This window comes from Glycine soja, chromosome 8 (genome assembly GCF_004193775.1).
Source record: "Glycine soja cultivar W05 chromosome 8, ASM419377v2, whole genome shotgun sequence".
Lineage (NCBI taxonomy): Eukaryota > Viridiplantae > Streptophyta > Magnoliopsida > Fabales > Fabaceae > Glycine > Glycine soja.
The window spans coordinates 11,685,078-11,704,502 of NC_041009.1; the positions used below are offsets into that span (position 1 = coordinate 11,685,078).

General features: G+C 31.0%; 1 protein-coding gene and 1 pseudogene across 1 annotated transcript; both read left to right on the plus strand.

The window, feature by feature from the left end:
• The first annotated feature begins 10,757 nt into the window (after positions 1–10,757).
• LOC114424367 lies at positions 10,758–11,400 on the plus strand (annotated as a pseudogene).
• A 797-nt stretch (positions 11,401–12,197) lies between these two features.
• On the plus strand, positions 12,198–16,154 carry LOC114421979 (O-fucosyltransferase 20-like). Its single transcript, XM_028388137.1, has 6 exons — positions 12,198–13,360; positions 13,643–13,808; positions 14,311–14,400; positions 14,563–14,846; positions 14,936–15,194; positions 15,520–16,154. Exons 1-6 carry the CDS (start codon positions 12,657–12,659, stop codon positions 15,748–15,750), a joined length of 1,734 nt encoding a protein of 577 aa, XP_028243938.1. The 5' UTR covers positions 12,198–12,656; the 3' UTR covers positions 15,751–16,154.
• Positions 16,155–19,425: the final 3,271 nt, after the last annotated feature.

A 19,425-nucleotide genomic window follows, 5' to 3' on the forward strand; every position in this document is an offset into this window, starting at 1 on the left:
TAAATCAGACACATCTAAATGTACTAAATACAATACGAATCTGTAAAATTGAAATCATTCTCTTTCTTTTTTTTCTTACAAAAAATTGAAATCATTCTCAAAATATTCTAACAAGTTGAATGCTTTAGGTCCAAAACAAGATAAATTGTCTATATAAGTGAAGTTAATTATATCGTTTATACATTTTATAATACTTTTTATAATAAGACTTTTCTTGGTTTATAATACTTCCTCTTACTTAATTTTCTTCTTATCTTTCTCCTTTTTATATAAAATGCAGTTGAAATTTATTGTAGAAGTAGCATTTCTCATGTGAATGAACGTCTAAAAAGAATCAATAAATGCACATGACAGAGGGACAATCCTCACATGTTACAAACATGGTCCTTCATTGTTGTGCTTGCTGAATTCGAAGCATTCCCACTTTGGTTTCTTATAATGCATTCGATCAACTCTTCTCCTTATCCTCTTTGCCAAGCCAATTGTCCATCGTTATTCCCCTCATGACTAGTTCCATGGCCTCAAATGGGCCACCCTTTGCAGAACCCCATTGTGTATATGTTTTGTTTGTCCTCATAAAAGCTACTATGGCCATTCAATTACTTGCAAAAGAGCCCTTAATAGGAATATATTCATATACAAAGACTCATACAAATATACTTTCTAACACATTGCTTCAAATATGTTATCTCTGACTCCTTAAAACTTATTAAAAATTATAAATTTGGGAGAGAAAAATATTAAATATGATATATTACCTACAAAGTTTTCATTTTTCACCAATTTTAACCAATAGGATATTGTGTTGTTAAAAAAAATGTGTCTAAAAGTGTGTTCCTAACATTTCTCACATGAGTTATTTGGTAATTTCTCACATAACGGACTTATATGGTGTGGAAAAGTACTTGATCCGTGACCCACTTTGTTATTTCTCTAGCTATCCCAATAATGCAGGCAACTCCATGATTAGCATTTCCTCATGAACACAACTTAATTGTACGATCAGGAGCATGCAATTGATTGATTGTCCTCCAAGCTGGGCATACAATCACACATGGGTTCTGTTTTGGATAAGTTTAACTTCTTGCTGATGTAATACCCAATTAATGAGAAACCAACACGACATATTTTCCTCACATTAATGTAGAGTGCCTTGGATTCCCATGATTCTATCCCTACCCAAATGAACATTATTTAATTTAACCTAACTTCCAAGGGAATCTCGAAAGGTACAAACCTTTGCAAGATTATTCTGATCAAGAGCCGAACGGACTAATATCCATTCACATGGCTGACTTCCCAATATTTTCAACAAATTCGCGTAGATCTCTATGGAAAAGAAAAAAAAAAGATCCTCTTACTTTACCTCTTTATTATAATTTGCAAACCATGTGAGCAAGTGCAATATATTTTAATTCTTCCTTTTGCTATTATCGGTTAGGGGCTTGAAGTTTGTGATATCGTTTGGGGATTGAGTTTCTCCTGCAGAACATATGACACATTATTTTCTTCAATTATACTTAAAGAAAATATTATGACAATAATGTACAACATATTAGTTCAAAGCCAACGACATGTATATTATGTTATCTTGGGATAAGGGTAAATATTTTTACCATAGTGCTATAACCATTTTTTTTTTTTGGTTCAGCATAGTGATATAACCATTACAATTATATGTTTTTTATTTATTTTTTATCATTAAAAAAATAAAAAACCTGAGTTGTTTTGTTGTATTTCAACAATGTCCTCCAACACTTCCTACCTAAGCAAATTTGAGCGTGAACTTATCTTCAACCACAACTTCAGTACCCCATTGTTATTATTATTAATTAAATTAGACTCATTCCCCTTTTCATTGATATAGTTCTCAAATTTGCTCTCGTGATTTTGACCAATTAACTACCTCTTCGTATTTTCAACCCATTTTTCGCTTCAATTGTTTTTTAAGTTTCCCAAAATAAAAACCATATCACCTAATATCTTCCAACTTCAAAATGAAGATAACTATAATAATGATGATTAACTAAACAACTCTCTTCTCTGGCAATTTGATTTTGATTATGTAAGTTTCTAGCATATTGCTAAAGTCATTCGTATATTCTACCCATTTTTTGCTTCAACTATTTTTTATGTTTCCCAAATTAAAAAACCATATCACCTAATATCTTCCAACTTCGAAATGAAGATAGCTATAATAATGATGATTAACTAAACGACTCTCTTCTCTGGTCATTTGATTTTGATTATGTAAGTTTCTGGCATATTGCTAAAGTCAGGTCCACTATAAAATTTAATTTCTTCGTATATAAGCGAAAGGAAACACTTTATTTCATGCACCTTATTGTGAAAAAGAATTTACTCACCAATTAATTATCAAATTACAGAGTTGTTTTTCCATTTGGACGTGCGACTAAAGGATGAGGAGTTTTTCGTTGGAGTAAAGTACATCAACAATAGGTACTTTTTAATATAATGAGTATCGCGTTGGTAGTTAGAACCATAAACCAAATGTATAAAGTTGTGAACATATAGACAACTAATAATACTCCCACTTTCGACTAAAAATGACAATATCATGGAGTTGTTAATGTTAAGTGGTTAGAAGCGACACACAACCACCCAATAATCACATATAATCAAACAAAAAAAGTCACTAATATAATTTCATTCTTGAGGTCCAAACCATTAGTCCAATTGCTGTAGTTAAGCAGTAACAATCAATTCTTGATTTATAAATTATGTTTGACACATTTTTATTTGTCATTTCTAGCTAGTATATTTAATTTGATGAATTAGAAAAATTAAAAATTTCATGAAAAAAAAACTTCTTTGACAAAACGATATCACATGGATTAGAATTTTGAACGTGTCAAAGTAGTTGCTAACCAACGGGAAAAATAGGAAAAACTAGAGTAACAGGAAAAATAAATAATAAATAAATAAAGTGTGACCAACTTTTCGCCCCTATTTTGTAGAACTGTTAAATTCATCACAAATACCTGATCCTTGACTATATATAATTATTTTTTGCTGATAAGAAAAAAAATAATGTATACCCTAACTTTTTTTATACTGTTTTTTGTACTGAATTAATACCATAACTAATCCTAACTATTGATAATGAAATTATTTCTTTTTGATCAGTTGTACTCTTTTTTTTTATCAGTATAATGTAATGATTGAAGTAAATGTAGTAAGAAGATTCAGGCCTCAATAAAATAAGGCCGGGTTTCTTGTGATAATATAAACAAATATTTGTGACCGTTTATGAATTATTGTTATAAGCTTAATATTTTTTATAAAAAAATGTTATAAGCTTAATGAGGTCATGCGCGAGACGAGGTATAATGTGATATAGTGCTATAATATTTTTAAAATTTAGGAGTAAGAGATATAATTGATGCATGTATGTGATGCTTCCGTGTCAACTGTATAGCTTGTTCATGCATTTGATAATTGGAATCAAATTTTATGCGTACATATGCACGCACGCACACAATTTCTTTAAATTGAAGCTACAATTAGTGTAGGAAAAATAGTATTTTTTATTAATGAAAACGTAAATAATATGTAAATAAGTCATGAAGTATTTTAATATCGTAAGGGGAGTGAAGCAAGTGTCACGGGCTCAATATTCTTGTAAAGTACACATTACTCCAAGTATTTCTTAAAATTATTGTATTTTATATATTCTGATGGGATTAAGATGGTATGTTTTTTAATAAATTAATATATTTAAACAATTTTTAACCAAAACTACTCTAGTAAATCGATTCGGATTAAATTTATATTTTATAAACAACTATAGAACGATACTATAAAATAATAAAAAAAAACTGATTAATTGAATTCTTTAACATTTAAAATTGTAACTCCGGTCTAAAAAGACCATCGACGGTACCTGTTGTCACGCTCACGTCTTAAAAGAAAATATGAATACAAAAAAACAATAAAAAGTTAATAGAGTGACAAATGCTTGCCTAATGTTTAGAAATAATACGCATAGACTCAGTTAATCAAACTCAAAAGTTATTGGAAGTTACTTTTAGATTAAATGTTAAATTTAGGTTTCGGTATAGTATAATAGGTATGATCCAAGGGATGATAGTATACCACTCACCTACTGGTAGGATACAGACACAAGATGTATAATATAACAAATCTTTATATTATTGTAATTGTAATATAATGTAATTTATAATAAAATGAAATTTCAAATCTTTTTAACCTGAAAAAATCAGTTTACATTTATTTGAAAACTAACTTATTTAAAGTTTATAAAGTCAAAAGGTTAATAGCGTTGTCTTTAAAAAAACAGGAATAACCAATAGTTGAGAATCGGTAGCCAAACACAAGCTAGGGAATTAAACATGACTTGATTTGAATGTCTAAAATTGGACCATATCTTTAATACGTTTAACAGTGATTTTTGAATACTTAATGTCTCCTAATCCTTACGTTCCTTATTTTTACTACATCAAAATTATAAATACAAAGATAAATTTTACTTTTATTAATAGATGTTCGAATAATTGAATTACATTATTTTATTTTAAAATTTAAATAATTATGTATATATAAGTGAAAATATTTGTTATGTGTTTAGTTAATTTATTTAATATAACTAATTTTATGAGTGATATTATAAATTTATGAATAAAAATATATATACATATTTACAAAGTTTATATTGGATAAAAAAAAAATCAAATTCTTAATCCGTTAGTTAATTTTTCTGTTGATTCAGTTTTCAATATTTTGGACCGATTTTTTCAGTTTACATTTGGATTGGATTGTTTTTGAACACCGAAAATAGATACCCTAAAGCAAACATGACAAGTCAACATGTGAAATTAAATGTGCATGGTGTGGACTGTGGATTCTGGGGAAATTCTTGTGTAGAATTGATGAATATTTTGACTTGAAAATAAGAACCATCAAATTGGTCATTCTCACAATCCAAATCCACACGAAAACGAGAATGGCCGAACTTTCTACAGTTGGGGTGTGTGTGTTTGATTGAGTGTGTCGTAAATGAGACGATATTAGATAGAAGCAATAAAAAAATTGAAAGGAAGAAAGAAATATAGGGGTCTTTATCAGTGTCATTATGATCTTTCCTCTTTTGAAGCCACTAACAAGTAACAAAGATTGAATGTGATGTCCTTGTTTCATTGGCTTGATAAACTTTCTCTTCATTTGGCTATGCTTTGTTCACTTCGATCACTTAATAATTAATCATCCATTCATCATTCTTCTTATTATTCCCTCATCCCCACTTAAATCATTTTCTACTTCACCACTTCTCTCATAAGTATAACATCAGGATCAATTAATCTTTTTGGTTTTCTTTCTTTTCCTTTTTCCCCTTTCTCTCATTGAGTCTTAACTACTAAGTTATTATTATTTTGGATTTAATATAATATTTATGTGATAATAAATTAGTAATTACGAATGTAAAGGAAAATAATTTTATTTAATCAAATAATGATATCAATTTTTTTATTTAACTTTTATGGTTGTGTCATTGTAAAAAAAAAAAAAAAGTCTTTTAAACATCAAAAGTCTTGATTCTAAATCTTAGAATGAACTTCATTCAACCAATCCCTTGACTGAATCACTACTATTGAAACCAATAAAATTTAAATTTGGATCAACATAATCGATTTGGTTTTCCTTACTAATTGTGCCAACAATAGCTGACTCATGATTTAAAAACTAATTGGTACTAGTAAAATTGTGAATTAAAGATTATACCTAATAATTAATTAACATTATCGTGCAATGCTTTTTTTATACCCATTCAAATTGATTAGTACCTGAAATTTATAGCAAATTACGAACATTATTTAATTAGGTGAATTAAACTTTCTTAGTAAATCATGCAATGTGAAAGTAAGTATGAATAATAGCGCTTATTTATTTTAAGTCTTAGTATAGTATAATTCATTTTGAAATATTGAATATAATTAAATATGTATCTAAATTAATCTTAGTTTATGTTACATCAAACGTATATTATTGCATGTAAAATTGATTTTGCTTCTAAACTATATGAGCATATATGAGTTGGAAAGAAGAATAGGGATGTTTATTTTAATTTATTGTAGAATTGTTTTAAAAACTCTGAATGTAATTGAGATGTGTGTCTAAAATAATCTTCACCGTATATTTTACATTGGAATGTATATATATGTGAAATTGATTTTGTTGGTAAACCATATGACACATACACATAGTTGTAAAGAAGAAGAATGATGATTTGTAGAGTTATGAACACGCAACTTCTTTAAAAGGATTGATTTAAAAAAAAATCAATTTTAAGATCTTTTAAATTGTTTAGAAAACATTTTCTTAAAAAAATTAAAAATAGTTTTTAAAAAAATTTAATTGGAGTAATTATTCAAAATAACCACTTGTAATGAGTAAAAAAATGGATAAGATAAATAATTTTTACACAATTTTTTATTTGTAAAAAATAGTACTTTTCAATTTTTGTTCTTTCAAAATATAAGTGATTTTTAATATTCATCGTAATGTTCTAAGAAAAATGTTATTTTATTCAAACAACTTAAAATTAATTTTTTAATAATAAATAATTTTTATACTTATAGTAGATAAAAACAGACTTAATTAAAATTTACCATGTTATTATTTTTGAATAATAAATATTATTATTTTTTAATATCATCATTCAATTTTTTCGCACATTATATCACCATGTTTTTAGTTTTTATAATTTTATCACTCAAGTTTTTTTGATATATTTTTTTTAATTTCACACATTTTAGATACAATTTTAATTGATTGATAAAATATATAATTTTTTTAAAAAATATGATGATAAAATACAGAAAAGACTAGGTGATAAAAAATTTATAAAATTATAATAGTTGGATGATAAAATATGCAATTAATCCTAAATATAAAATAATTTTTAAAGATGTAAATTTTTTTTATAAATTATATAAATTTTCAAATTAAATTTTTTTACACAATTTCAACTACCTTTTTTAAAACTTAAACCAATAGTCTTTATTTACTACCTTTTTAGAACTTTAACTAACTAAACTACCTTTATTATTTATTTACTTCAGCTTATTTACCAAAAATCTTTTTGATATTTCATGCTTGGTTATTTGTTTACTACAGCTTATTTACTTTCATGCTTTTTGTACTATTTTCTCTAGGGTACATTTTAATTTTAATTTTATGTTGTGTTGTGTGCATATGTATACTTTCCAAAAACTTTGGTCCTATCTACCTCGGAGCATGGAGCCCACATAAGGGAGGGCCGAAATCCCATGTGGAATGCTGGATGCGTCGCTTTCCCCCACGTGGCAGCTTTTGACAGCAAGGTTTTGATCAGACTCCAGCTGGCAAGTTCGTACTTGCACCCCCCACTCACTTAACACTTTCAGACAACAACACAACACTCATATATCAATCAAAGATTGGAATTATGTTATCAACTATATGCATTATATATATTTAGGATGCATTTTGCATTCTTTCCTTTTATAAGATTTTCTTTTTCATGGTTCGGAGATTATGTGTGACTTTTAATTCATTACATCAGATATTAATATTTTTTTATATGAAATATGTTAACTGTTAAGACTCTCCTAGTATGACATTGGAGTCTGTCTGTGATGCTATATATTTTATAAATCAAATTAGCTTTTAAATACATAATTGTAATATAATTAAAATAATGATTGCCATAAGAAAACAATGTTTGTAAGTACAAGACGTTTGAGTTTGAGTGCCCAGCGCACGAGGCCCCATCATCATTATCAACACATATATAAAGAGAAATTTTGCTATACAAAGTTTTTAATTCAATAAGTTTTACAAATAAGACAGAAAAAATAGTGTAAAATAAGACAACTAATAAAATAAAAGAAATATTATTGAATGATTAAGTTTTCTCTTATCCAAAATGGGGATGTATAGTCGCTGGCCGGATGCATGATCGATCTGGCAAACAGAAGAGGAATATCCTGAGACGCCAAACCCTCTCTTAACATATTGTTGAATGTTGACAAATAAATTTAAGAAATTTTATTAAAAGATGAAGTTACATATATTATCATCTATAGAAATAATTTAAATTTTACAAGTATTATATAAATTCAAATCTTTTTCATAACAAGCCATATATTATTAATCGTATGATAATAGAATTCATATGAAAGATGCATTGGTATTAGATGATGTTTTGTTGACATGTGAAAGAATGATTTTTTTAACGAAAAATATGTGTTCGATTTTTTCTGTCTAAATTTTTTTATGGACCCATAATAGTCATATATTACAAATAAAATTAATCTCTTGGCTAATATATTAGAGGACTCCCGTAATTTTATACTCAGGGAAAAAAATGATAATATAAAAACAAAAGTATACTAACAATACACCTTAACCAATTGAAGTGTTTATAAAAAAGGTAAAAATAATTGCTTATGAATATGAATTGAAATAAAAAAAACTGGAGTGAAATGAAAGCAGAGTCACATGACAAAATCCTTTTTGTTTCTTGCTAACATTCGTTGAGTAGCGGTAATTCATTGTTTGTTGTCATGGCAGCTGGATTCTATCATAAAACGACATAGCATTCCTCTCGAGATACAAGTTGAGCTTATCTAAACGCATGATTATTAGTAGTAAAACAAATATCTAATATATATGGCTACCAGATTTTTATCTTCTAGATGTAAAATGTATCTGTCTCAAAATTTCATCTTTCTTCCTTTGCATTAGCTTTCATAATTCAATTTATATTCTTCAAACAATTGTTCCATCCTTTATACAATATTTTACTCTCAATAAGGTCACATTAATTGATAATAATGTAAGGTTGATTTCAGTTCACTCTTTAAAAGAGACGTAATCCTCTTTCAATCGATACTTATTTCTTTTTAATCGTTAATAGTTCAACACATTTTTTTCTAAAGAAATTAAATTCTTTACCTCTTAAATAAACTGATATTGATTACAATTATTTATTTTATATGATTACAAGATGTTTGGTTGTGGACGATATCTAGGTTAAGTAATTATATATTTTTTATCAGTCAGAAAACAGAAAGAAAAAAAAAAAAAAAAAAGCAACCTAAGGCCTAACAAATATAATGGCCAAGGAATCTTTTCAACAGCGCGTCAAGTTAAGCTGGGGAGGACAAACATCAAACAACATCAATTGATTATCAGCATTGGCACCAGCTTTTGCCAAACAACATCAATTGAATAGGATTAGTCTTAGCTCAGTTTTTTTTATTGATGTAATTCCCAATTCTAACTTAGACTTAGCTAAGCTAAAATTGCACCAACTTAATTTCATTATTGATCTAGATGAGCTCAAAAAACTAATAAGTCTATTGGATATCATTTTCCTATAAGGTGAAGAAAAGTTTGTCAGTCAAATTGTTGAGAATGAAAATGAGAGACATTTCAACACTATTTAAAAGAGTAGAGTCGTGATATTGGAAGGATGTGCTTATTTGATATTTCTACATGTGATCGGTTTATGGGACTCAAATGTGATTGAGTCATTGCTTGGATATAGGTTTATTGCTAGGATTCTCAAACATGGTTGTGAGATTATTTTGTGAGATTATTTTGTACTCTGAAAGTGAAAATCTCAAACTTCAAAATATTTTAGTTTCTAATATAAATGGTGTGAATAGGTGATAATGATCATCTATGTTGAGTGTAAGGAGTAACATATGATGCTAGTTGACCAAGGAAAGTATATTTTTTTATTGATAAAAGTTAGTTATTAATTTTTGTTAGTAAATAAATTCGAACCAATGGTCTCTTTCTTGGTGATCTTTTTTTATGATTGAGTCAACCTTATAATTTCTAACCTAACAAAGTATGATGATTTCCTCTTGCCAACACTCTATTTAATTAGTTAAACTTGATAATATAGACATAAAATAAATATACAAAATATATTTCTAATATGGGATCATCTTTTTAGGTAATCTATCGTACACCACTATTAATTACCAACTCTCAAATTAATCAAGTTCAACGGTTTCGTTATATACATTCTCCTATCAAAACTCTCCTTCCCAGGGTTATAACTTATATGTTCTCATCAACAAAAACTAATAATTAAAATTTACCAATAAAACAAAAACTTTCGTATCCTTCCTCTATGTACTTTCCCTCCCTTTCCTGCAAGCTTGACAACGCTTTCAGCATGCACTATTGTTAAGGTGATTAATGGTGACAACACCACTTTTCCCCCTCTCTTTTTTACTTCTTCTCTTTCTCCTTCCCCTTCTCCTTCTCCTTCTCTATGCACTCACTTTGCAAACGTGAGCAATAAAAATTATGTCCAAAATGAGTGACTTTCGCAAAAGCAATAGTTCTTTGCTTCTAATGGAAATACATCAAGTTTGGAAAGATACAAAAACAAGCACAAGATTAATCTCGATTCAAAATTTTTATTGGATTATTATTTAGGCTTAAATATATTTTTTATCCTTAATATATATCCGACTCTTGCATCTGATCCTTCATAAAAAAATTTCTTCAAATTGGATCCCTAATATTTGAAAAGTTTTGTCCGAGATCCCTGCCGTTAATCAAGATCCGTTAATTGTTTACATAGAAGTTAACCAGACACGTTGATATGCGATGAGTGATGCCACGCGTACTTGTTACGGGGTGAGATTACACATAGGAATTTTTTTTCTTCTAATTTTTAAAAATTAATTACAAAGAAAAAAAAGAGGCACAAGATGAGTGGTAGGGATTCTGGGAAGGTGAAGTGGTTCAATGATCAAAAGGGGTTTGGATTCATAAACCCTGATGAAGCCAATGAGGATCTCTTCATTCATCAATCTCAGATCAAATTTGACCGTTGAGTTTGTCATTGAATTTGAATCTGATGGACGCGTTAGGACTATTGATGTCACTAGCCCCGACAACGCCAACATTCAGGGAACTAGACACAGTGGTGATGGTGGCCGAAGCTACGGAGGGGGATGAGGAAGGGGTGGAGGTGGATATGGCGATGATGACGGCTACGGTGGTGGTGATGGCTATGATGGAGATGGTGGCTACGATGGTGGCAGGCTTGCTACAACTGTGGTGAATCAGGACATCTAACTAGGGACTATAGCCAAGGGGGAAGTAGAGACAGGTACAACAGAGGCAATGGGTGGTGGTGGCAAGTATGGAGGCAGCAATGGCAGGAGGTATGATGGTGGTGGAGGAGGAGGCAGTGGCGGCGGAGGAAGCTGCTATAGTTGTGGAGAGTCTAGGCATTTTACCAGAGATTGCCCATCAAGTGCTCGTTGAATTTATTGTTAGGGTGGTTTATGTTTTGCGGATTGTTTTAAGTTTTTACTTTAATATGTTTTAGGGATTTTAATGGTTTTTATCAAATCTATGACTTCTTATAAGTAGATGTATGAGATTTTTCTTCATTGGTTATATAAATGAAAGTTTTTGTGTAAGAGGAGGCCTCAGGTCGAGGAGGAAAAGGATGAAAAAGAGGTCGAGGAACAAGATGATGTTTGCTTCTTTTTTTTAACCTAAATCTAAACGACGTCGAAATAACTTTTTTAATTTTTTTTTTTAAATTTCCTATGTGTAATCTCACTCAACAATGAATACATGTGACATCACATGACGTATGTCAATATATTCAGTTAACGATCACGTAAGTAGTTAACAGATCTTGGTTAAGGATAAAGACCTCAGATAAAACTTTTCAAATATTAGGGACCCAATTTGAAAGAAAAAATTATCAAGGGCCAAATACAAAAGTCGAATATATATCATATATCAAAAACATATTTAAGCCTATTATTTATGATATATTCTCAAACTATATTAAAATTTAGAATTAATGAACCTAAAATTGAACCAACTTAATTCAATATATAAAATATTTTTTATAACCTTGTTTGTACCCTTTACTTCTCATTCTTATTTTGACCAAATTCAGTAAACAACATAAAAATAAGTAAAGGACGATGTTGCTCTTATATTTTGGGTAACTTAAAAACCATTGTTTTAGAATCGGATTGCTTTTGCAGACTTGATTTACAAACTTAAGTTTATAGATTTTAATCCAAATAACATCCAAATCTAGTTGAAAAACCAAAACTGAATTCAATAATGAAAATGGGGCTTAAGGGTCATTCTCCAACAAACATACCACATACACCCATCCATCAAAAGTTGAGATGGATAATGCCACTATAATTACGATAATATAATGAAGAATGTCAAATGCCAACAACCATAAATTCCCCACTTTAAAAACGATGTGCACCAGAACTAAGCTTGTCCAAATTCTCAAACCTCAATTTCTACCTTTGATTACACGTTGAAACTTTGGTCTAATTTCGCGTTCCCGCCGACCCACTTCTCTCTCTATCTCTATCTCTCCCTCTCTTTCTCTAGAAAAAGAGGAAAAAAAAAAAAAGAAGAAAAAAAGACTTTGAATGAAAACTTACTTGATTGAGGCTCTTTTAAAACCAAACCAAACTCATAATCTCTCATTATCTTTCATTATGGTCTTCTTCTTCTGAAGGAAGAGAAGAAGTTCAGAACAAAAACACAACAAAAAAGAAGTAACTCTCTTTCTTTCTTTCTTTCTTTCTTTCGTTGTGAAGTTGTTCTCTTTAATGGCGAAGTCAAAGAACAATGCTAAGAAGTTGTCCTACATATCAGTTCCATCTCAGATCATCAACTCCATATCATCATCTTCTCTGCAATCTCTTCTTGACTCTCCCAAGAAGTCTTCAAGGAACACCAACAACAACAGGTTCTTTATCTTCTTCACCAACAGCACCAGCACCATCATCTTCAGAAAACAAAGACTGTGGTTTTTCACACTCTTTCTCTTTGGTTTCCTTGGCATGCTCAAGTTTGGCCTCACCCTTCACACCCCTTTCCCCCCCTACCCATGTGCCACCACAACCCTTCTGCCACAGAACATGATCTCGACCACCCCACATTCAAAGTCAAACCTTGGTGCTGTTTTGAGAGAGAACAATGACCAAAAAAAAGATGAGGTCTTGTTGTCTCATGTGGAGCTGAGAGCACAGGGATTGGAGAAGATGGAAGGTGATGAGCGTGTTGAGAAGAGTGAGTTTTGGGAGAAGCCAGATGGGTTGGGATACAAACCTTGCTTGAGTTTTAGCAGGGATTATAGAAGAGCAAGCGAAGGGGTTCTGAAGGATAGGAGAAAGTACCTCATGGTGGTGGTTTCTGGAGGGTTGAATCAGCAGAGGAATCAGATTGTTGATGCAGTTGTCATTGCTAGGATTCTTGGAGCTGCTTTGGTTGTTCCTATATTGCAAGTCAATGTCATTTGGGGTGATGAAAGGTACTACATATTATTCTTGTCCCTAATCTATGTTGAATCATATTTCCAAATACATAGTTGGTTTCGCTTATTAATGAATTCAAATTCTTATAATTTGGACAAGATATTTAGTTATGTTTAGGCTTTAAAAACATGATTTTCTTTCCTTATACTGATCCAGCTGCTTTATTTGTATCATTTAGGTTTCTTTCCTTTTTTGTGTGTGTGATAGAAGAGAGTGTGGTGTGACTTTGAGGTTTTTTCCTTGTTTGTGATTTTTTCGTTGGCTTGGTTTTGTTGCAGTGAGTTTGGTGATATATTTGATTTGGAGCACTTCAAGAGAGTTCTTGCCAATGATGTGCGAGTGGTTTCAGCATTGCCATCAACTCACCTAATGACAAAGCCAGTGGAGGGTAGTCCTCCACTTCATGTCACTCCTAGTTGGATCCGTTCAAGATATCTCAGAAGAGTAAGGCTTTTGATTCTCTTCTCACTTTTTTTTAAACCGTTTCCTAAAACAATTGCATACTACTCAACAGTCAATTTCTCATCGAAAATCTTTTTAAGTTGTGAAAATTATTTCCAAAAAGGAGTTTTAAAGACCAAAAACCAAAAACAGTTAGGAGATGTTTTCTCATCCTCGTCTGTTTTCTTCTAGTGTTCTGTTCATTGCTTTTTCAGTAGTGCTTAATGGGGTTTAGCTTCTCCAAAAATTTGAGTCCTCCTAAAGTGTTGACCCAATAATTTCAATAGTTCATAGAGGCTGTTTTACTGATGACACCGACATTAATATAATCAGAGCAGCAATGTTGCAGATAAGTAATTATTAGAGACCTCCATAGTCCCTACCAATGTGTTAAATTTGCATTGTTTAACTGAGGAAAGCTTTTTATCTTGTTTGGGGAAACTAGTGTGTTCATGTTGTTTGGAAAAGTACTATTTTCTAATTGTAGTCCTGGTTGTCTGTGCAGTTTAACAGAGAAGGTGTTTTGCTCTTGCGTAGTTTGGATTCAAGGCTGTCAAAGGATCTCCCTTCTGATCTTCAAAAGCTTAGATGCAAGGTATTTGAAATTCAAATTCTCTTCCTTTTTATATTTATGGGAAAGAGGGAAAATCAAAATGAGGAAAAGAAAAAGAAAACAGCTAAAACTACCCCTTTTGAAATTTACTTGTATGACAAGTGATTGCAGATTCTGAAAGTTAGTTCTCATCTTATGTTTCAGGTTGCTTTCAACGCACTACGGTTTGCTCAGCCGATTCAGGAACTCGGTGACAGCATTGCAGAGAGAATGCAAAGCAAGGGACCTTACCTTGCTCTTCATCTAAGAATGGAGAAGGATGTGTGGGTGAGGACCGGATGCCTCCCCGGTTTGAGTCCCGAATTTGATGAGATTGTTAACAATGAGAGGATACAACGGCCAGAGCTCTTGACTGCAAGATCAAGCATGACTTACCATGAAAGGAAGATGGCTGGTCTATGCCCCTTGAATGCTGTGGAGGTTACTAGGTGAATATAATAACATCTTGTGTTTAATTGGTTGTTTTCAAAAATTTGAGTGTAATAAAATTTGCTAATAGTTTTGATTCAATTTATAGGCTTTTGAAAGGTCTAGGAGCTCCAAAGAATGCAAGAATTTACTGGGCTGGAGGACAACCATTGGGTGGAAAAGAAGCCTTGCTTCCATTGATCCAAGAGTTTCCTCATTTTTATAGCAAGGAAGATCTTGCCTTGCCAGGAGAACTACAACCATTTGCAAATAAGGCTTCTATAATGGCTGCCATAGATTACATAGTCTCTGAGAAGAGTGATGTTTTCATGCCATCTCATGGGGGAAATATGGGCCATGCAATTCAGGTATGTTTCTTAAGTTGTTATAGTGATTCTTCTATTAATTGAACAAGACAGTAGGAAATACTTTGCACTTAAATTTAAACTTCCCAAATTATCACACAAATGTCAAGTTATTTTCACCTGAATAGGTGAAAACAACATTTTACTATTTTCACCATCTTTTGTACAATTCTAAGAAAATAGGATACAAAGTGAAAACAACTTGGTAGTTTTGTAGTTAATTCTGAAAACAGGAAATGAAAATAGAAAAATAGAAAGCATTATATCAAACTAAATCAGCCAATGTGACAATTTCTAATTTCTCATACTTAAAATGTTTCATTTTCAGGGTCATCGAGCATTTGCCGGGCACAAGAAATATATAACCCCAAACAAGAGACACATGCTCCCTTATTTTCACAATTCTTCCCTCCCTGAAGAAGAGTTCAACAGGATTATGAAAGAGTTGCACCAAGACTCATTGGGGCAGCCAGAACTTAGAACTATCAAAGCTGGGAGGGATGTTACCAAGTTTCCTATTCCTGAGTGCATGTGCAATGACTCCAATGCTCAATCCTGATTTACAAATTAACACCGAAGTTTGTGACATGAAGACTACTAGGCAACTTAACAAGGAAGTGAGTGCTATTTTCAACAGGATGGGCAATTTTGATCCCTTTGGAACCATTTCAGGTGCCTTTCAGGGTAACCATAACAGTTCTGAGCACAAATTTCTACTACATATGATTTCAAGCACTCCTCACCTTGCAGGTGTATCATGATTCCTTAAATACGTTTTCTATGTGCCAGTGTACATTTGCATCATCAGTCAAATGATAGATTCAAAATAATACCACAACAGAAGATCATTCTTTGATTCTTTATACAAGGAGCTTGTATAGAATACATGTTCTCTTTAGCTGTGTAATTCTTATCACAATATGAAGTCTTGTTGATATTTGTATATATTATCGTTAATTTTTGGATTCTTGTCATCTGATCTTGAAGATCACCTTCTGCTGTTGTTTCTATTTGCTGTCATTTTATTCAACAGTACCAAGGTAAGACAAGTTAAAAACTAGAAGAAACAAAACGTGTGATTGGACTGGTATTCAAATACAGGGAAAGACCAGTTTAATTTTGTTTTCTAAAACAAAAAAGTGTTTTTAAAGTGATTTATTTATTGATGATATAAAAGATTTTTATATTATTCTTTAATTATAAATTGTCATATATAACTTTATCGATTTTTATAATAATTATCTTAAATATCATATTAAAAATGAGTTCTGATTACTATGTAAAATTTGTTACACTTGACTATGCATAGAAATTAAGGCTCATTGTTTTTTGTTAAGAAAAAGTGACAACTTATGAAAAGGTTTAAAACAAAATTATATCACAAAGACATTTATTTATTCTTCAAAATTTTAACAAAAGTGGCCTGTAGGTGAATCAGCAAAAGTTAGTTAGTTAAGTAGGACCACTCCGATTGGCAGAACATAGCATTATTGTAAGTTTGGCATTATTCTGGTTTTGAATTGATGTTCCCTTCAGGGTATAGTGACTATTACTGATGACACAATTCAAACATTGTCTAACCAGTATTTGAAAATCACCCAGTTACATCACACATTCAGTGGATGTTACTCGTCATAAGAAAGCAGCTAGCAACCTATCGTATTCTTACCCTTACCCTTTCTAGTAATGATGTATTCTTTTCCCGTGAATAATATGACAAGGTCTAATTTAAATTTTGGATCCATCTTTTTCAATTATTCACTAAAATATTGCTATATAATAAAACTGTTGATTTTCTTAAAAGATATTTAGAACTTTTATTTGGCATCCAAAACTAATCCCTTTCTCATGAAGTCGGCCCACTTTTTAGTTAAATGATACATTTAATAGTGATTTCATGTCCAAACTGCGAATCGAATCTGAGACTTTGATTTTAGTTATAAAATCTAAGTGTTAAGCCACCTATATCAATACAATGCTGGCTCTGATTTAGCACGTAATTAGTGACAACAAACACGCTATTATTTAATAAATTTAATTAAAATACATCCGAAGTTTATAGGTTTTGTATACAGTAATTTAATAGTAGTAAATTTGTTATATAATTAAAGATTCTTAAATTTTATTATAATTATTTTAAAATTCATATTTGGAGTAATTTTTCATTAGTTGATAATGTAAAATCTTTCCACTAATAATATATTAAAATTAAACTCTTATAATATCTATTAGGTATGAGAGATGAAAATTTGAACATGACCTGTCATGTACATGAGAAGAAGATCCATTCTTCTATCTTCCAACATCTGATATATTCACATGACAACTACTTTTGACATATATATGTATCTCCTGAAGCATGAAATAAAACCCCCCTTTTTCCTAGAATGAACTTGACCAGAATTTAGCAACAAAACGACTAGAATTAAAATTTATTCACAAAATCCACTTGATCCAAGGCAGAAGGCTTGGACTGCTATTTTGAACAAAAACATACCATGTTATTGGTGGACTAAGATTGAGACACTCTTTGTAAACATGTTCCCATGAACCAGGGTATATGAGAATGACTTCAAATGTTAATGGCAATTAAACAAGTCAAACAACATTAGGACCTACTCAAAGTTGGTTTTATCTTCTTGTCAATGTTATCCACAAGCATCATCTGTACCTGAAAAGTTTGAAAGCGATGGACCTGCCAAGTTTAATAATGGTACCTTCTAAAATAAAATTGTAACAGTTCTGACTAGCCACTTTTTCAGTTTTTGCTGCATCTGCCTGCTACTCTTCAACTTGAACATTTGCACTGTTCACTGCTTTGCTTCTCTGCAGAACACCAGCATTCACCAATCAGCATTTGCATGCAATACTAGTTTTAGTTCTAGCAGTTTTTGGTATGATTTCACATAATATCATATTCATCTATCAAAAAAATCTGTAGAGTAGTGGGTCAGCAAATTGTATGATTTTTAGTCTGATAAAAAAGTAACGAGAGGCACTAACAAGGACTTTGGAGGAAGTCATCGGCTTAATAATAAGTCTGAAACATTGGTTTTTAATCGTGTAAAATAATATCATGTCATTCATACAGCAAATCTCACCTAATGAGATAAGACTTTGTTATTGTAGTGCGTCAGCAGATTCAGGATCATCTCTCTCAATAAAAGGGTATGTCCTCCACCCTGTTATCTTTGCACAATGTCCTAGCAAAAAGCTCTAAGATTCCTTGATCACCACTCACTGGTCCCCATGAGACAAGGTATCAGTAACACTGTAACAAGGTTGTTGCCTTGTGCATGTCCTGCAGTGTAATTGAGCATCAGAGTAGTGTGTGTGACATGGTGTTATTGGGACCCCACATGGCCCAGAAATCTAAAGTTTGGTTGGAAATTTATGGGATCATTAAAAGAAAAAAGAAAAAGAAAATCTAAGAAGGCATCATTCAGATGTGCACCCTTTAAGAAGCTAAAAATAATCTCAATTATGGGAAAATTCCTAACATCAAAAGTTCCAAAGGGCTATAAAGGTTATGTAGGGAGACAATAATTGAAGGGAGACAATAATTGAACTGAATACTTGTTTTTGTCAGTCCTGGTAATGCAATTACAACGAATCAATTTCCTTTAAACCACACATGTGAAGGAATAACATGTATGCAGGACTCGTCTTTTGTCAATTACAGGAGACAAAGGTTTGGGTAACACAGAAAAGATGGGTGTCAGACTAGGTAAATAGACCAGACCACACAGATAATCACTGTTTTTGTTGCTAACTTGCTATTGATAAATATTGAAATGTTTTAATCAAATTAAAGATATAATGGAAAAAATAAAGAGCTGAGGTTAAACTTTAACTTAATTGCATTTTTAGATCATTTGACATAATTAACGTGGAATCTTCGTCCCTTATTTTTTTTTACTTGAATTTATTCCTTCAAATTTTAAATTGTTACAATCAAGTCTTGTAATTTCTTATTTTTCTTTTACATAAAGCCCTTGAGTGTTTATATTCTTCTTAAATAATTAGAAGTTTAGGATGAAGTTGAGATGAAATGATTTAAAAGTTTTATACAGTAGAAAAAATTGATGAAATTTGCAAGATTTTGTTCAGTGTGTGACGCTAAAATTTTGGAAGGGAAAATTTTGGATATTTTATTTTTGATAAAAAAAAAATATATTTTGATTAGTAGATTTTGAGTTAAAGAGAGTTTAAAATGGTTTATTGGGTTCAATTT

What these genes read in the sequence shown, in the direction of transcription:
- LOC114421979 (XM_028388137.1), top strand. Translation starts at nt 12,657, where the DNA reads ATGGCGAAGTCAAAGAACAATGCTAAGAAGTTGTCCTACATATCAGTT. An exon ending in AATGCTGTGGAGGTTACTAG is followed by an intron (nt 14,847 to 14,935) that starts GTGAATATAATA and finishes TTCAATTTATAG; the next exon opens with GCTTTTGAAAGGTCTAGGAG. An exon ending in ATATGGGCCATGCAATTCAG is followed by an intron (nt 15,195 to 15,519) that starts GTATGTTTCTTA and finishes TTTCATTTTCAG; the next exon opens with GGTCATCGAGCATTTGCCGG.